The sequence below is a fragment of the Salarias fasciatus genome, chromosome 5 (assembly GCF_902148845.1).
Source record: "Salarias fasciatus chromosome 5, fSalaFa1.1, whole genome shotgun sequence".
NCBI classification, from domain to species: domain Eukaryota; kingdom Metazoa; phylum Chordata; class Actinopteri; order Blenniiformes; family Blenniidae; genus Salarias; species Salarias fasciatus.
The window spans coordinates 3,812,145-3,829,757 of record NC_043749.1 but is presented as its reverse complement, the minus strand read 5'-3'; the positions used below and the strand labels follow the sequence as shown (position 1 = coordinate 3,829,757).

Genomic DNA, 17,613 nt, shown 5'->3' with positions numbered 1-17,613 from the left:
GAAGACTGAAGAAAATACAATCCCGTTCTGAAAATATTCATAGCTCAAAAAGATGCAAGCAGAAACCTTTAGTGAGTCTCTTCAGATGCACTGCATATAAAAATAATTGTAATGACAATTTTCAAAATAAAACAGCACTTTTCTCAGTGATGTAAAAACAAATCTGCATACACATGTATTAAATGAAGTTAGATTAAAAATGCTAATAAAATAAGTCATAGAACAAAGCAGTGGAATATGCTCAAAAGCTAGGACATAATCTCAATACAAAGATTTCAAAACAAATAAAATAAAATAAAATAAACATGCTTCATGCTGTAAAAACGTTGTAGGTATAAGTTATACATTTATTCTTCTGATTGAAAAGTTAACTTTTCACGCTTTAATACATAAGCATGTTTTATGTAAATACATAAAACAACAATCCAACCTATCATCCACAAATCTGGTTCAGTATTATCACTACCTTCATAAATAAAACTTTTTTTTTCCAACAAAGACACTGGATGAATTAACTGCTATCATATAGCACAACTGAAAAGATCCCGTAGAGTAAGAGAAGAAAACTAGTTAGATGTTGACAAACCTGAATGCCAATAGTGATTTACTGAAATATTGCACCTTTCTTGACAGCCAAATTTTTATTAGAATAATGTTTTATTTCCGTTTTGTGAACAAGAGATACATTTAATTTTGTTTCAAGGGGAGGGGGGGTGGGGGTGGTTGTTTATTGTTGGTGCTTTCTTTTCCTTCAGTAGTTGGTCTATTCCTTGTCATTTTCTATAAATGTGTATATGAAATGACAGATGTGCCTCAATAAAAACAAACTGAAAAAAAGTTATTTGTACATGTGAAGTCCAGGAGCAGGCCATCAAATAAAAAAAATATGATATTTATTCAAAAAAAAGTATGCCACAAGTACCACCTAACAGTATTTTGAATTTTGTCAAGTTTATAATGATCAGTTAGCCACTGTGAGGTTGACTGAGTTTTTGGGATTCCACTGCAACAAGGATGTAAAAGTGAAAGTAAAAGTTTTAATTGAGAAATAAAAAACATGTGGTCTTTTTCATTTTTTAAAAGTTACGTTTTATAATCATGGAGCTGAAACTAGGCTTTACATAAAATCCTAGGGTCCCTGATCGGCACCCTGAGGCTCCCCTCCGAAGAGTTACGACACGCTGTTTGATAACGCGCGTGCGTTACGAAAAAGGACGAGAGTCCCGCACGTGCCCCACCCGGCGGGACGCTCCTCTCGGCCACGCCCACTTTCTGTCCTTCCCTCTGCGGAGGCGACTCGCTGACACGCTGGGTGATATAACTTCTTCACCGACTCCTCAGCGACTTTCCTCCCGCCCTGCAGAGCTCCGGGGCCCGCCACGTTCCCCAGCATGTCCGCCGACAAAGGTAAAGACCGAGAGGGGGGCTCCGGAGCGCAGCGGCCGCGGCAGAGGCGCGTCTGCTGGGCGTCCTCACCGCGTGTCCCCGCTGCTTCTCCTGGAGCAGGACACACACACACGCTGCACGCGCTGCGCACGCACGCATTCATGAAACACATGGCGCATTCTTAACTGCGAGCATTTTGCGTTTTTTTTTTTTTTTGCGTCGTTTTTATTCTGAGGATTACTTTTTATTCTTTGTAAATCACTTTGTGGTGTTGTTCTGTGTGAAATCTTCTATGCAAAAATAAAAAAAATAAATCTTTGCTATCCTGCGAAAATATGAATGACTGTTCAGATAAAACTGTTTAACCCTTAATATGCTGCTTTAGTTGCGGAATTGCGTGTTTTTAGCAAATTCTTTGAGAAATTCACCTGTTAGACCCAAATAATGCAGGTTTAGTTTTAACAGTCTTGCTGTATACATCTTAAAAGAGGCGAGGTCTTGTATTAACATTATATAAAAAAAAAAAGTTTCAATGAAAGATCCATTGTCTGAAATGAAGACAGAGTCAAGTAAAGAGAGTGCAGGTGTGATTAAAGATTGTCTAGTTTTATGAGTTTAGTTAAACTGGCTTCATGTCAACGTTTTAGTCAACCTAGTCCTGTTTTACAGGTTAAACATTCCTGGTCAGGTTTAAAAGTTAAAAAGCATGTGGTGTGGATCTCTCTTCCAAAATCCAGGTGTGGTTTCAAGAATCTATTGCAGTTGCCTGGTTAGAGTAGTGTTGGTTACTGAGTAAAGTTAGTCGACTTTAGTGTCCTTGAGCATTAAACAAGTATGTGGGTCTGTCTGTAAGGTGTTTTGAAAGGGAATCTCCAGATGGAGTTTAAAGGCTGCAAATCTCATTCAGAGTGTTGGATCTCCCTTAAAGATGCCATCATTTGATTTGATCATAAGTGTAGTCCATTTACCATTTGTTTGGATATTCCAATAAAGAACACAACCAACTCTTTTTTCTATTTGTAACACACAGATAAAGGTGAAAGTCAACAATTACAAATACTTGAAATGCTGTCATTAAGTACTATTTACATTATGTAGAGTTTTTATTTCAAGTAAGTATTTTTTACTCTTGTTTGAATCCAATTTGGAGAATGTCCTTTACTCTCTTTTAAATCATAAGTTGCTGCTGGCTTTGGCCATTTTGGATCAATAATCATATGTTTATTCCTACTTCACATTAGTTTGAGGACAGTGTCAGTTTTTAGGAACTTATTATGTGGATAAAGTGAACAGATATATTGTACATACAGGTTAAATGATGTGGATTTCTAGATATACACAGTGCCTTTTAATAGAGTGGATACAGTTTGACACAGTACTTTTGAAGCAACAGTTTATACAAAATATGTAATTTAACAGTAGTTTGAACATTCTTTTGGTTCTTTTTCAATCTTTGCATAAAGTAAGGGTGTTGGAATTGTGGGATGACCCCCCCCCGCCCCTCGCATAGCTCAAATCACTTTGCACCACCTCAAACCCCCCACCCAGCCCCAGGTCCTCCACCTCTGAACAACTGCTGGGCTCCAAAGGCACTAAAGGGAATAAATCCTCCAGATCTTTAGATATGTTCAGTCTACAACTGTTGTTACATTTATAGCTTTGCATCAAAGTTCATTATATAATTTGGTCTAAATTATGCAATAAATCCACTCATCAAAATGTGTGTTTCAGCTAAATAATTGATAGTGAAATTTTACATTTTTCATAGGAAATCATAAAAAACTGAAATGAAGAGAACATTCTGGGAAGAGGTTTCCCCTTGACCTCTGACCCTCGTTTCTTCTCAAGTGACATAACTTTTTTCTTAAACCAAATTTGTACAGAAAATTATCATGATCTCATATACAGTAAATCATCTATAATTGATACTTTGCAGAGTTTAGCATGTTGGCTTTGAGACTAATGCTCGTTTGGCTCTCAGTGTTGTGTTGAATATCCATTGGCCGGATTGGTGCCTCTTGCAGGCCAGATTTGGTCCATGGGCCTGATGTTAGAAAACAGATGAATGAAGAATGACAAAGTGTTTGACATGTTTTTCCCCCAGTTCCTGACACACCGGTGGAAATAGTCTCAGATCTTCTGACCAAAGCGAGGAACATCGCCGCCACATGTGAGAATGTCCCCGAGGAGCTGTCGAGCCTCCTGCAGAAGGCTCTGGACATGACCCGAGGCCTGGACGACTACCTGGGGAAGATGAGCGCGCGGGAGAGCGAGCCGCTGGCGGAGCTGTACAGGTGTGTCTTCACAATCCGTCAATGTAAAGCTTTTTCAAATCTAACCTCGAGTCTGATCTGTAGGAAAACTGTGACTCATGACTGGGACCAGGTGCACAAAGACGGAAAGACCATGTTCAGGCTTCCAAAGGAGTGTATCACTGGACACGTGGAAGGTGTGTGAACGTGTTTATCAGTGGCGGTGTATCCACTGAGCCCTGTTACGACCTCCTCTGGCTGTGTGTGTGTGTGCGTGCGTGTGTGTGTGTTCTGACAGGTCAGACCCTGAAGATGCTCGTCCACTTGAGCCGGGCCAAGCGTGTGCTGGAGATCGGCATGTTCACGGGTTACGGCGCGCTGTCCATGGCCGAGGGGCTTCCCGAGGACGGCCGGCTGGTGGCCTGCGAGCTGGAGCCGTACCTCAAAGAGTTCGCCCAGCCCGTTTTCGACAAGTCTCCACACGGCAAGAAGATTGTAGTCAAGACTGGATCCGCCATGGACACCCTGAAGGTGAGGCGCCCGTCACAGCAGAGCCTGTGATGTGTGCAGGACATTTAGGAAATTACCTACCAATACCAGGCTGTGTTTATTGAACTGAATCACAGCTTCTCATCATTTAAACAGACCCAGATTTCCACAGTGTTGGGCCGAAACACCAAACAAGACACACACTTACTCACAATGCAATCCGCGGTTTCCTGGCTTCCATAGGTTTAATCCAATTTAAGTGGTCGAATTATAATGTCTTGTGGAGACGGAGGACAAATGACAAGTCAGCTGTCACAAATTCGATGAGTGTGTTGATTCTCACCAGAGGGCTGAACTGTAGCTTCAGTATGAGTCTCTGTGGAGCAATGAACTCTGCTTGGAGAGTTCCCTTTAATTCTCCCCCCAAAAAAGATGAATTTTCTCAGCATTGATTTTTTCCATCAATAAGTGGAGGACCTGAGGGGTGCCCGCCCCCCCTCTGACACCCTCCCCGCTCCCTTCCAGGAGCTAGCCGCCGCCGGTGAGCAGTTCGACATGGTCTTCATCGACGCGGACAAGACGAATTACATCAACTACTACAACTTCATCCTGGACAGCAACCTGCTGAGACTGCACGGCTTCCTGTGTGTGGACAACTCTCTGTACAAGGCCAAGGTCTACCTGAAAGACACCGCGGACGACAACGGGCTGGCTCTGCGGGAGTTCAACCAGGTGGTCGCAGACGACCCTCGGGTGGAGCAGGTAGGTCCAACACTCCAGGCGCAGTTTGAGCTGCATTCCTCTGGGTCTATGCTAACCGAACTGCTCTTCTGTTGAAAGGTGATCGTCCCTCTGCGAGATGGACTCAGTCTGATCCGCCGGGCGTCGCCAGCATCCGAGTGCTCACGCCTGAAGGTGCAGTTTGAATGAACTCGGCGACATCTGAAGGCCTGAGTGCTTTTCGCTCATGCCTGCTTGTTCTGTGTTTTTTTTTTTTTTTTTTTTTTTTTTATCTTTTAGGGTAAAATAACAGATGACGAGGTTTTCCGAGGCGTCAGGGGCTGCTCCATCCTGGATCGGATGCGTCTCGATGGGAAGGTGGCCTACGTGACGGGCGCAGGTCAGGGAATCGGCCGAGCGTTCGCTCACGCTCTGGGCGAAGCCGGAGCCAAAGTGGCCGTGGTGGACCTGGATCAGGAGCGAGCCCAGCAGGTCGCAGAGGAGCTGCGTCTGAAAGGTAACGGTGTTCTCCGACGCTCGCCCAACAACGCTTTTACGTCTCTTAGCGTTCACATGGCTTCAATGGTTTAATCTGGGGCAAATTCAAAGAACTGATTTTGAATCTATTCTGTTCCCTTTGCTCTGGTAAATGTTACAACATGCAACTTTCTGTCAGAACTTCAGTTATTTCACCAGTTTGGATCATTTGTACATGCCATCGCCCTCAAAAACAAGTTATGACCCAAATCAAGAAAAACATTCAACTTTTTTTGAATTCACTGAATGAAAGCAGGGCGCAGTTTAAGCCTGCATTAGTCACTTAGATCGTACCAGAACAACAGAGAACCATGTTTAACAAGGAAGTGGAGATATGTATAGAGTAGGGCTGAACAATATGGGAAAAATTGCATATCTCGATATCCATGCCAGATATCTCGATATCGATACGATATATTACAATGGATTCAGTGAAAGTTAAGCATTTTTCAGAAAACTAAAAACATAATACAAAAGGATTTAAAAAAATGCAGTTTTATTTATGAGAACTCACTGCCACTACCACCAAACTTGTTTGTGCAGATTCTGCAACCGCCCTCTGCCATCAGCTGTCAACCAGTAAACGAGGTTTGTGGTTGGCTGGCCTTAACTGTGCATGGGTGAGCTTACATGCAGGGCAAGCAGGGGAAATCTTGATATCGTTGATTTTGAGAAACTAATGTCCTGAATGTTCATATCGCGATATTGATATAACGATATATCTTTCAGCCCTAGTATAGAGAAATGTGCCCTTTTTAAATGAAACCTAAATCTCTATATTTTTGTACCTTCAACCTTTTTTAAACACGATGAGATGTGTTTTTATGGATTAATATGAAATAACTCGGAGTAGCGGCTGGTGGCGCGGGGCGCAGGTGGTGGGAGAGCTTGTTTTGTCCGTCCACACTGCCAGCCGCGGGCGGTGCGGTGTTAATTCACTTCCGCATTGACGGGAGCGCTCGTTTCCACACCCGCGCATTCAAGGCGCATTCCAAACAACACAACAGGTAGGCAACGATTATTTTTAATAAACTGGTTTCTTCAACACTGCCCACCTGGAATGCGCGGGTATGGAAACGAGCGCTTCCGCCAATGCGGAAGTGAAATAATGCCACACCACACGCTGCTGACGGTGTAGGCGAACGAAACAAGCGCTCCTGCCACCTGCGCCCCGCTCCACCGGCCGCTTGGATCTCTACTTAACCAACGTTTTAGGAGTCTGAATGGACAATTCTACATTTTTTTCTAACATTATATACTTTTTGTCCGTTCAATTACCTACCCACCAGTGGAGAATATGAGTCAAACCTCAAACCTGATGAAAATACCAAACTAATATGAATTTCCCTGAAACATTTTTCTGTACGCAGAACAATTCAGTATAAATTGTGTAATAATGGCAATGAGTAGTAAAAAAATGACCTGCACATCTTTTAATGAAATAGTTTGTGCTGTTCCGTCCTTCATGAGTGAAATGTTATAGAATCCAATGTCAATATGTAGAAAGCTGAAGTCTATAAACTTCGTCAGTATCTCATCCACGTTTATGTGACACCTAAAAACACAAGAAAGAAATGAAGTACCAACAGATGATTATAAAACAGTAACGAGTCTTTAAGTTCTCAGTTTTCACTCCAGACATCAGGAACAAAAACTGTAAATACGTGAAGCTGCATGTTCCTCTTGGTTTAATACATTTCCTTCAGTGAATGTGATTGAAGGGAGCAATACCTTTCAATGGAAAAACGACTTCAAGACCAAACGGTGAATATGGGTCTGATAAATGAAAAATGACAGGATTTAAGCACATTAGATGTCCCTTTTAATTGTGTTCTAAAAAAATTATGTACCTGTGTATATCTGCAGTGATATTTAGCCTGAATACAAAATTGAAAAATGAATGAAAGATATACATGTATTGTAAATAATCTCTCACAACCCACCTGTGATACCGCTGTTGGCCACCAGGGGGAAGCACTGCTCTATAACTGGCTCAGGTTCAGTCTGGACTTGATTTGGAATGAAATCACAAGATGAAGATTTTACTTTGTTTTGGGCATTATTTGTCCTAAAACTTTTAATTATTGCTTTTTAAAATAAAACAATTCTAACTAATCCTTTCACAATAAAGTAAGAAAATGTAATTATAAGTGAGTTTAAAAATGTAAATAAGAGAACAAACTGTAGGAGGAAGTCTTCCTCCACTGTGCTGACCCCGGCTACTTCCTGCAGAATTTATTTGAAATCAATGACCTGCTTTTTCAGTCCCAATGTGTTTGTTCTGTGCACATCATGTTCTGTAAGTAGTTCTGAAAATACAGTTAATATTTTACTGATCACGTGTTCATATTGTTTTGGTTTGTTTAAAACACTAGTCCTGGGCAGAGAATTTACACAGTTGAAATACTGATAAGTCAATTATTTGTCACTCAAGGTGAAGAAAATGTCTTAATCTCACCAGTTGTTTTTGTGTGGAAACATTTAAATGCAACAAACCAACATTCCAGTCCAAAGAAACTCGTTCTTTCACCAAACATGTATTTATTTTTTACAGCTATCAATTTCTTTTAGTACTAATTTCTGTTATTACAGAAACATTTTCCACCATTTGTTCGGTGTTATAACTGATAAAATATTTCTATTCGAAAATGACATCAAAGCAACCGACGGAAGCAGAATAGACACTGCTTTGGCAGTATTCATTAGAAAAAAAACCATTAATTTGTCATTTTAAGCTGATTAAGTAACAGCAGACTGATCAGATTCTCTAATAAACTGATAGAAACCACGAAGTTTGGAAGCAGTTGCTAGATCTGACCAGCAGATGGCAGCCTAATAAAAGATAAAAAGTCCAAGTTTTTCCTCTGAGCCAGTGATCAATCCAGGAAATTCAACACGTTTTAAATTTCTTTACCTTTGGAAATATGAGCTTTCCTGTTTTCTGGTATGCAGGCACTGAAATATAGTTATATATTTTTAAATTAAATCCCAGGCATCACTTCCACGGCGCTCAAAGCCGACATCAGCGAACCCGACGACGTGCAGCGGATGATCGACGGCATCGTCTCCAAGTGGGGGGGCGTCCACATCGCCTGCAACAACGCCGGCGTCAACATGAACTCGGCCAGCGAAGACACCAGCCTGGAGGAGTGGGACCGGACCTTCAGCGTCAACCTGAGGGGAACCTTCCTGTGCTGCCAGGTGCGAGGGAGACGCACTGCAGCCGCATGCCGAGGGGCTGCACGTCTTCACAAACACAGGACAAAAAGAGCATCTACTCCTGCAGATCCACTCCAATTAGTAAACTGGGATTACATTGAACTGTTAGCACAACAGATAATTTTTAAAATAATAGGAGAAAAAAGTCAATTTTATTTTTAATGAAAGAAAAAAAAAACATATAAAATGTAAGTTCTGCTCAGATAAATCCCTGTGAATTTTGTGCCTCACTGATTTCACCTAAATATTAATTTTGTAACTGAAATAACAAGCAGTTTATGCCCAAAAAAATCATTTAAATATTGAAGGTTTTCTTCCTAAAGGGATGTGAAAAACATAAGCAGTGCTTCCTTAAAATACATTGTTTTTATTACAGTCAATAAAGTGTGAAATATTTCAGTATGTACTTGATTGGAAAAATAATTAATTACAACAATATAATGTAGAAAATCTATAAAATGAAGGATCCACTTATAGATCTTATTATTAAAAAACAAAACTGAGGTTTATTAACCCAATTATTATGGAGAATTTTAAAAAGAGGTCCTTTTTTACCACCTGAAGAAGCAAATATTGACACAGAACCATATCATCCTGTAAAAATCTTCCACCGAGCTGAACGTATTCACGAGCCAATAAACCTGACTCCCACTTCCCGCTTTTATGACGGCTCATTTTGGGCTGAATTACTGGGCTTTTAATTGTTTCTGCAGCTGAGAGAGCGGGAGCGTTTTGTCAGCCGTGCCTCCATCGCTTCGTCTGAGATATCAACTGAGAAGTGCACACACACACATACACACACACACACACACATACACACATACACACACTCTCGCTCGCGCACCATAATTGCCAATGATGCAGGGCCACATGGCTAAAATATTGAGTTTTTCTGATTTTAAATGATTCTTTATTATGCATGCTATGTTAAACATAAAAAAGAGGTTTTCTTTTTAACCAGCCTTATATATTTCTGTTTGAGTGAAACACGAGGGTGAAAATACGCTGAAGAGACTAAATTGATTCCTGATCACGTCTTCCTTCGGCAGTCTATTTCTGTCCAAACTAGTTAGAATTGACCTAATTACTGGCGGTCGGACCAGCTCCGTCTCCTCCGTAGGATCTAAATTTAGTCTGAAATCATCTGTCAGACATGTACAGTACATCCCGCAGCATGCTGGGGGAGAGAGAGAGAGAAAAAAAAAGCAGTGTACGGTGAAGTGTTTTTGTGTTGATCTGTGCTGCAGCTTCAATAATCAGGTGTTTAATGTGTCTCTTCTCCCGGCGTGAATCCTCGCCTTAGGCTGCAGGTCGAGTGATGTTGAAGCAAGGATACGGCAAGATTATCAACACGGCCTCCATGGCCAGTCTAATAGGTGAGTGATGATTCTATTCCCCCGGTTTCTCTCCAGAGCCCCTCCATGTCTGCTTTTAATCTCTCCATTCGGCGTGGAGAGCCGAGCCGGGCCGGGCCGGGGGAGGGAGGGAGGGGGGAGGACCACGGCTGAGTTAAATACATCTGTTCTGTACGGCTGTGTGGGGGAGTGTTAAATAGTTTTTTAATCGTCGGGACAGATACTACCTCTTTTTCCTCCCTGTGTTTGTGAGGAACTTAAGGTGAACCGGATTAGGCAGCTTTTCTCCTCTATGCAACTCCCCCCCCCCCCCCCCACCCCCACTTAACCAGTTTGGTGCAGATGCATCCACCCCTGCATGCAGTAAGCACGGCAGGAAACACAAAAGTGTTGTGATTGCGTCTTGCCGAGCCGGTTTTGCATCATAATAAACATCCCCTCTCTGCGGAGCAGTCTGGAGGATGTGGAAGGCAACCTGAGGTCCAACTTGGGAGGGGAGGGTTCCTGTGCAGCGGCGAAACCGCAGCCTGTGCCAGCGGCCTCGTTTGAACGGCGGAAGACACTTTCAGAGTTTAGAAAAGAAAGAGAGGAAAAAAAAAAAAAAAAGAAGCCAGTAAACTCTGTGCTGTAATGTTCCTGCCTCCAACAGGTTCCTCCAGAGGAGCAGCAACACTTCATCAGCAGCGTAGTCAAATCGCCAGTAAAGCGCCGCTGCCATATGGGCCCCGGTCCCGACTGCAGGGGCAATCTGTAAAACAGGAGCATGCTGGTAAATAGAGGCCGGCATAAAGAAAATGATCAATTACTCACATTACGTTCAGTCCTTCAGGAATTTACTTTATTGGTCTGGACATCTGTTATAATATTGTCATAATGTGTAATCAGATGGGACCTGTTCTCGCCAAGTGGAAGCCCAAAAAGCGGCCGTAAATGTCCAATTAAAATGCACAATGACAGCTTTTTGTCCATCTGCTGGGAGAGAACGCCTGCGTTTGTGGGCCCGCTCTCTCTCTCTCTCACACACACACACACACACACACACACACACACATTCACACACTTTTGACCATCAACACCTATTTTTTTTGATGGCCAGCAGCTCAAAGACACTCTAAGTTGATATGGCTTTTCTGGCTGCACGCTGACCTTACTGAGGGATTTGGGACTCTCGCGCTCATACCTGCAGATCCGCGCCGCATAGTAATGTACATTACGCCCAGCAGCACCATTCTGGGAAAACAGAGCATCATTTGAACTCCTTATCTGCTCAGAAGAATTCCGAATGTAAAGGCGCGCCTGATAAAGAGCATGTTTTCTCCCGCCTGAAATGGGCAATAAGTAGCAGGGTGAATGTTAAAGAGGGCTTTGGAGAATGCTCTCCTTTTACCTCCTTTTCCCTTCTCTGGGGATTACTGCTCTTTAAGACGGCGAAAAACATCAATGCAGGTTTATTTAAAGGATGAAGGCATTTTCTGAATGGTATTTTGGGGCCGTATCATCAGGTCTTGAGCGAGGATTAGTGCTGTTAGGCGTTTTGAGCTGTGTTTCCTGTCCTGATAAGTCGGATTTCACCTTCAATCTGCGTGTAAGCCCTGGGCTCTGCTCCTCCTCGCCTGCTCCTCTGAGGTCCTAGCCTCGCCTTATCCAGCCCGGCCCATCCCAGCCTTTACCTTGCTCCGCTATCTCGCCACACTCCCCGCACAATCCCGCTCTCAAGCCCCCTCCCGCCCTGCCCTCCTCCCGGCTCCCCGCCGTCCCACCCTCTTTTTACGTGTTATTTCTTCATCCAACTTTTCTGCCTCGACCCGGTGCTTTATTTCTCCTACGTGGGGATGCGCCGGCATTTTCTCCCCAGGACGGGGTCTCTGGCTCGCCGCAGCTGGCCGGTATTCATCATCCCGGCCTCACACTGAAGCCATTTGGCAGTCGGATCGGCGGGTGACGAGGTTAACTGCTAAAGTTGTATGTAACTTGGAGCCTTCGTCGCGATGATTAATCAAGCGGCGGAAAATGAGCCCCTGTCCCGGCATCCCATGCAGTGTGCAGCATCTGTGATGGTCAAGGCAAACAAATGGCTCCCCGCCTTTGTTGCCGAGGACAGAGCATAACTGGACATTATAAGCAATTAATTTTACATGGCTTCATCCGCAGAGTCCTCAGCAGCTAATGGAAGCGCTTTTATGCAGATCCACAAGGAACCGCATGATATGAAGCATATAAGCTCTTAGTCCTCTTTAAAGGTACGCTCCGCAATATTTTAGTTAGAATTATTTAAATAAGCTGATGGAAGAAAAGGCAGTCAGGACGTTGTACTCGTTAGAGCATTTTCAACATGTTTTGCACGGTGTTATTGATTATTCACACATCCCAGTGGTAGCGGCGGCCAATCAAGGACATTTAGGGTTCAGTGTCTCATGTAAAAAAACCCTTCCGCAGCCGATCGCCAGGTTTTCATCTGGATCTGGTAACATTTAGATGTTTAAAGCAAGAAAACTAACCTTCCACTTGTGCAGTCTTTTAAATCGAGCATTTAAAAAAAGGCAGAATTGCAAAAATATTTAAAAGAAAAACATCCCAAATGACAAAAATAACAGCTTTAAAAAAAAAGGTAAATAGCCACAATAAAGAAAATTATTTTTTGAAATACATTCCTGAAATTACTTAAACCGCAAAATAAAATAAAATAAAATAAAAATAGAAACCACAAAACACACCTACAAAAATAGTGAAAAATCCAATTAAAAGTTACTGTTCTGGAACTTCAATTCAACATGAGACAGTTTCTCTAGACATGGAGCAACTTTACAACATCATGTGTCATTTTCATTCTAAAGGTTGTTGAGGCTCCAGATAAATTTCATTTTAAGAAAAGTGACAAAAATGTCTCTTTCATACTAAGTTTTCAAATTTGTAATCCAGTCATCGCGTCTGGACTTCCATCAATGAGGATCTGACCTTGTGAAGGTGCCAGATCTAATTGTTCTAAACAGCTAAAAAGGTTTGCTTGATATCTGATCAAAGCTCTTAGAAGTTTCATGTGAGGGAGGTGAGCAAACTCATTCTGTCAGGGAAAAGTGTTTGCTGTTGTGAAACACTGAATTCAATGAGAGCATTAACACTTCACATACTGTCTGCAACATATGAAGCATCGTCGTTTAAACGGAATCCAAATAGTAAATACATCCAAGACTGGAGCTATTCATACGTGTTAACTAACAAAGTGACCACAGAGCCCAGCGGTCTCTCTACTGCCGCCTAATGCCCAAAAGTGGAACTTTAAAACAATAATCCTCGTGTTGTTTGCTCTTCTCGGCAGTTCCTCATCCGCAGAAGCAGCTTTCCTACAACACCTCCAAAGCCGGCGTGGTCAAGCTGACTCAGACGCTGGGCACCGAGTGGATCGACCGAGGAGTGCGAGTCAACTGCATCTCACCGTGAGTGTGGACCTGAGCCCGAGGCTCCTTTCCCCCCCCCCCCCCCCCCCCCCCCCCCCCCCCCCCCCCCCCTCGCTCTCCGGAACACGGTCCTGATGGCCGCGCTGCAAAAGGAGCTGCTGATTAGTGTGTTTGCTTTCATTATGGAGAGCCCCATTTGAGAAACGATGCACTAATTTAAGTCCTCAAACAATGCATCAGTGCTTAATTAGATGACGTCTTGAGGGATGAATCAACCAAACACTTGCTCTAATTGTTCCGTTCAATTAGGGAATCAAATTTGCAACCTCACTGCGAGTGTCGGCGCAACAAAAGCGCCTTGTTTGTGTCTATTTGTCTGTGAAGCCGAGCGCTGGGAAGAAAAGAGGAGAGGGGCTTTCTGTGTGATGGAGGGTTTTGGTGTGTTAAGTGGAGCATCCCTCAGCCGCAGCCTTCCCCGAGTCAAATCCGAGCGGCGGCGGCGCCGGGCGAGCCGGGCCCGGTCACAGCCCCAGAACAAAGCCCTCACGCAGAGAGACACGCACCGAGCGCCGCTTTATTTATCGGCAGCTTGTTTGCTAATTTTAATTTGCAAAGAAGCAATTCTCTCTCTCTCTCTCTCTCTCTCTCTCTCTCCTGCGCTAACCGGGCGTCTCAATGGGCCGCTGATTTCTTTGAAGTGACAGTCTGTAAATATGCATAAAAAAAGGGGGACACAATTAGCGCCCGTGAGGTTGACTGGAGCCTGATTCCATTGGCAACTTTAGCCGCAGCGGTGATAAGCTGCATTATCTAGAAAATTGGCTGAGGGAAAACAGTACCTCTGATTGCCAGGAAAGGTTCCAGATAACAGGGCGGCTGAAGAGAAATATAATTGAGGTGGAATATGTTAACCAAGGTGTCACACGCTCCTTGGAAGTGCTAATTTAGCCAAATGTTGGGATTCCGTATCAAGGCGGCGGGACGCGTCGGACAATGATTCGGGACTCGTTGGCGTTTAGTCACTGTCACGCCGACCGCGTGAGGAGTCAGAAGTCCTGTTGACGTGTTTATTCCACCTAAACACAACCTCAGCTTCAAAGAGCGCGTTCCAGTCCGCGTGAAGAAGTAGAAGAAGAAGTGAACCGAAGGCTACGAGCGAAAAAGGATGCCAGACGTCCCCTCGCGCCCGTGGGCTCTTCCTGAGAAGTCCCACAGTAAATATCATCAGAGGTGGCACGCCGTGCCCTTTCTTCAAAGGATAATTGGGTTTATTTTTGTCACCAAAGAGGTGGCTCTGAGACCAGGCTGTCACTCCTGGCTCTGAACTGTGATGCCTTCTGATTCCATTCGCTCTCTCTCTCTTTTTTTTTTCTTCCTTTCTCTCTCTCTCACTCTCACTTTGTGTGTGTGTCTCTGTTTCCAGGGGGATTGTTGACACCCCTCTCATCCACTCGGAGAGTCTGAGGCCTCTGGTGCAGCGCTGGCTGTCAGATATCCCTGCTGGTAGACTGGCTCAAGTGACAGACCTGCAAGCTGCAGTGGTCTACTTGGCATCTGACGCCTCCGACTACATGACAGGGCATAACTTAGTCATAGAGGGTGGGCAAAGTCTGTGGTAGAAGGGCTCGATGAAGAGATGAGAAACTTCTTCACTCTCCGGGGATTAGTCTTTTCACACATTCACAGTGGGATTGATTAATTTTTGGTCTTTAGTAGTGAGGTGTGTGCTGGACGTCATCACTGTATCTCATTTTATTGGACGTAAGAAAAAACATACTGTACTTTTAAACCTGTTTCATTTACTCAATGTTTCTATTCTTTTTTTTTTTCACTCTGAATGCTGGTAAAAAAAAACTGAAGTGTCCTTAAAGCACAGTGCGTTAGCCTTATGTAATGTCACATGTGTGCTGTAGGGGGAAGTAGTGAGTCACTGTAGCCTCCAGTCTGTCTTCACTCAGGCGGTTTTAGACGTTCACTAGTGGAAGTTGTTCAGACATCATTGTGTTTACAATTTAATCTGTTTCTACATCAGCTGACAAGCAAAAGTAGTATTTTACAGTATTTCATGTCATCATAGTTTTATGACAAGTTGATTCTGAAAATATGAAACTCAGCACTGTTGTGTCCAAATCTCAAAACTTCATTCACAAAGTCATACAAACTCTAATAAACATAAGGAATTGTTGGATTGATGCTCTCATGAGTCATAAGTTTGCTTCTTTTTTAATAAATGATGTCAGATTGCTTAATTTTATGAGCAATATATTTGGTGCTTTTTCTATTCTTCTACGTTTTTTAGTTACATAAGTGTAACATAGCTATTGTGCACAGTTTGCTTAAACATTTATGATGGATCCTCAGATCAGCTCCTTCTCTATCTTCATTCAACACTGAAAAAACAAATGAAGAACTGATATCGTGATTTCAGCTACATTTTTGGTAGATTTAAACCACGTTATGGCACATTTATTTCACACATTTATCATTCAGTTTTGCTACAAATTAATCATGAAGTTGTCTCATCAACACCTCAGTGAACTGATGGCCGAAGTGGTTTTTGACCAAAATGCATAAAAGGCTATTTTTTTTTCCAACTTGTGAAGCCACTGGTCACCTCAGGTGAAATTACTTCCATCCATCGTATCATAGAGATATTTTGCTCTAGGGCATTAGTTTAAGAGAGTGACACAGTGTGATCTAATTAATAAAAAATTATACTGTGAATAATGCAAAATCGCACAACCTTACTGGGCATTTTGTGCATGCTGGTGCTGGAGTGACTCACTACGCCACCTGGTGGTAAAAATTGGGATTGCAATAATGAACAGGCTGGGGCAAGGAGGTTAGCTCGCTAACTTTTGTAGAAGTGACTGCAGCAATATATGGATTGAGATGTATGACGATGTTTCTTTCCTTTCTGTTTGTAATTGTGGGCTAAATTTCTCTGTGTTAAGTTTGAATCATCGTTTATTGAACCTGTTGTCGTCAGAGTGACACTGAAATGTATCTGGAGTGCGAGGTTGAAGAGAATAAAGGTTTTGTACTGAGTGTGTGTGTGTGTGTGTGTGAAACTGTTCAGTATGAATCCACTACTTTTACACACTCGCCAGAACAGAAGCAGTGTCCTGCGCATCCCAGTTTTTCCAAATGACCCCCCCCCCCCCACTCCCCCAGCCCCACCCCTCCCCCCCATACAAGTGGTGCTTGTGAGCGCCATCTTAATTGCTCTATTAACTGTTTGTGTGCTGAAAAACAATACTTAAAGGAGAGGTCAGCCAAGGATGTGACCCCAGCCGCAGCAATTATATGAAAAGTAGCGGCCAATTAGCGCTCTCAGCAATGTGACACTGTTGGTGTTTATGTGAGCAACTTCAAGTTCTCACTGTTAGTGACCGATCTCTGATTTACATAATTGGGGGATTGGTCATTAATGGGAATGGCGTGTGAGAGGATCCCATTAAGATATGGAGTGAGATCTGATCATCTCCTCCTGCTCCGTGCTATTTATCTCTGGCTGCATTGGCACATTGGCAATTATTGGGATTCTTATCCTCGCATTTTGTGGTGAAATCCCAAACTTTGGCGACGTGTTTGGAGGTGAGTCGGTTCACAGGAGGGCGAGTTCACTGGCTCTCAGGTTGTGTTGCCGTGTTGCCACTGAGGGGCAGCATGAAGACAGGCAGCTGCAGCGCTGACACAAGGACACAAAGTTACAACAAGAGGTTATCACATTATTTGCTGTCATCTAAAAAGGTAATAACAGAGAGCTGCCGCATGCATGCCAGCCCGATTCTCAGAATATAAGAACACCTCTTCAATTGTAGTGTGCAAACAACTCCGCACGAGAGTGGAGGGAGAGCTGAATAAATATATTTTCAATTAATCGGGCCTTGATAGTGGACAGTTACATTTCAAATGCATTAAAATGTAATTATGTCCAGTTGCTGAGCTGCGATGTGAATAAATAAAAAAGTTCATGGACACGGGATTGTAATTTTATTAACATACATTTGCATATCTCGCAAACAGGCTTTCATTTGATATCCATATTTATTTTATGCAGATGTAAGTGGTGAATTTGAACACTTAGTAGAGCAACTATCTTGCTTATGTCCCCACTTGAAAGGACTCAAAATAGTTTTCATCCTTTTGTATCTAAACTGTTGTTTTGCAGCGCATTACGCTCCTCTGAAGCGCTCTCCGAGAGGCCTTGTTTTCCTTCACAAGTGCTGCCCAAAAGAGGCAAATCCATAACACACA

General features: G+C 43.1%; 1 protein-coding gene across 1 annotated transcript; it reads left to right on the top strand.

The window, feature by feature from the left end:
• Window positions 1–1,282: 1,282 nt before the first annotated feature.
• On the top strand, window positions 1,283–16,401 carry LOC115388667 (uncharacterized). Its single transcript, XM_030091894.1, has 11 exons — window positions 1,283–1,407; window positions 3,491–3,680; window positions 3,744–3,835; window positions 3,937–4,169; window positions 4,653–4,889; window positions 4,968–5,042; window positions 5,148–5,364; window positions 8,377–8,585; window positions 9,907–9,979; window positions 13,275–13,392; window positions 14,777–16,401. Exons 1-11 carry the CDS (start codon window positions 1,392–1,394, stop codon window positions 14,970–14,972), a joined length of 1,656 nt encoding a protein of 551 aa, XP_029947754.1. The 5' UTR covers window positions 1,283–1,391; the 3' UTR covers window positions 14,973–16,401.
• The last annotated feature ends 1,212 nt before the right edge of the window (window positions 16,402–17,613 follow it).

What these genes read in the sequence shown, in the direction of transcription:
- LOC115388667 (XM_030091894.1), top strand. An exon ending in CCGAGTGCTCACGCCTGAAG is followed by an intron (nt 5,043 to 5,147) that starts GTGCAGTTTGAA and finishes TTTATCTTTTAG; the next exon opens with GGTAAAATAACAGATGACGA. An exon ending in CTCCATGGCCAGTCTAATAG is followed by an intron (nt 9,980 to 13,274) that starts GTGAGTGATGAT and finishes TCTTCTCGGCAG; the next exon opens with TTCCTCATCCGCAGAAGCAG.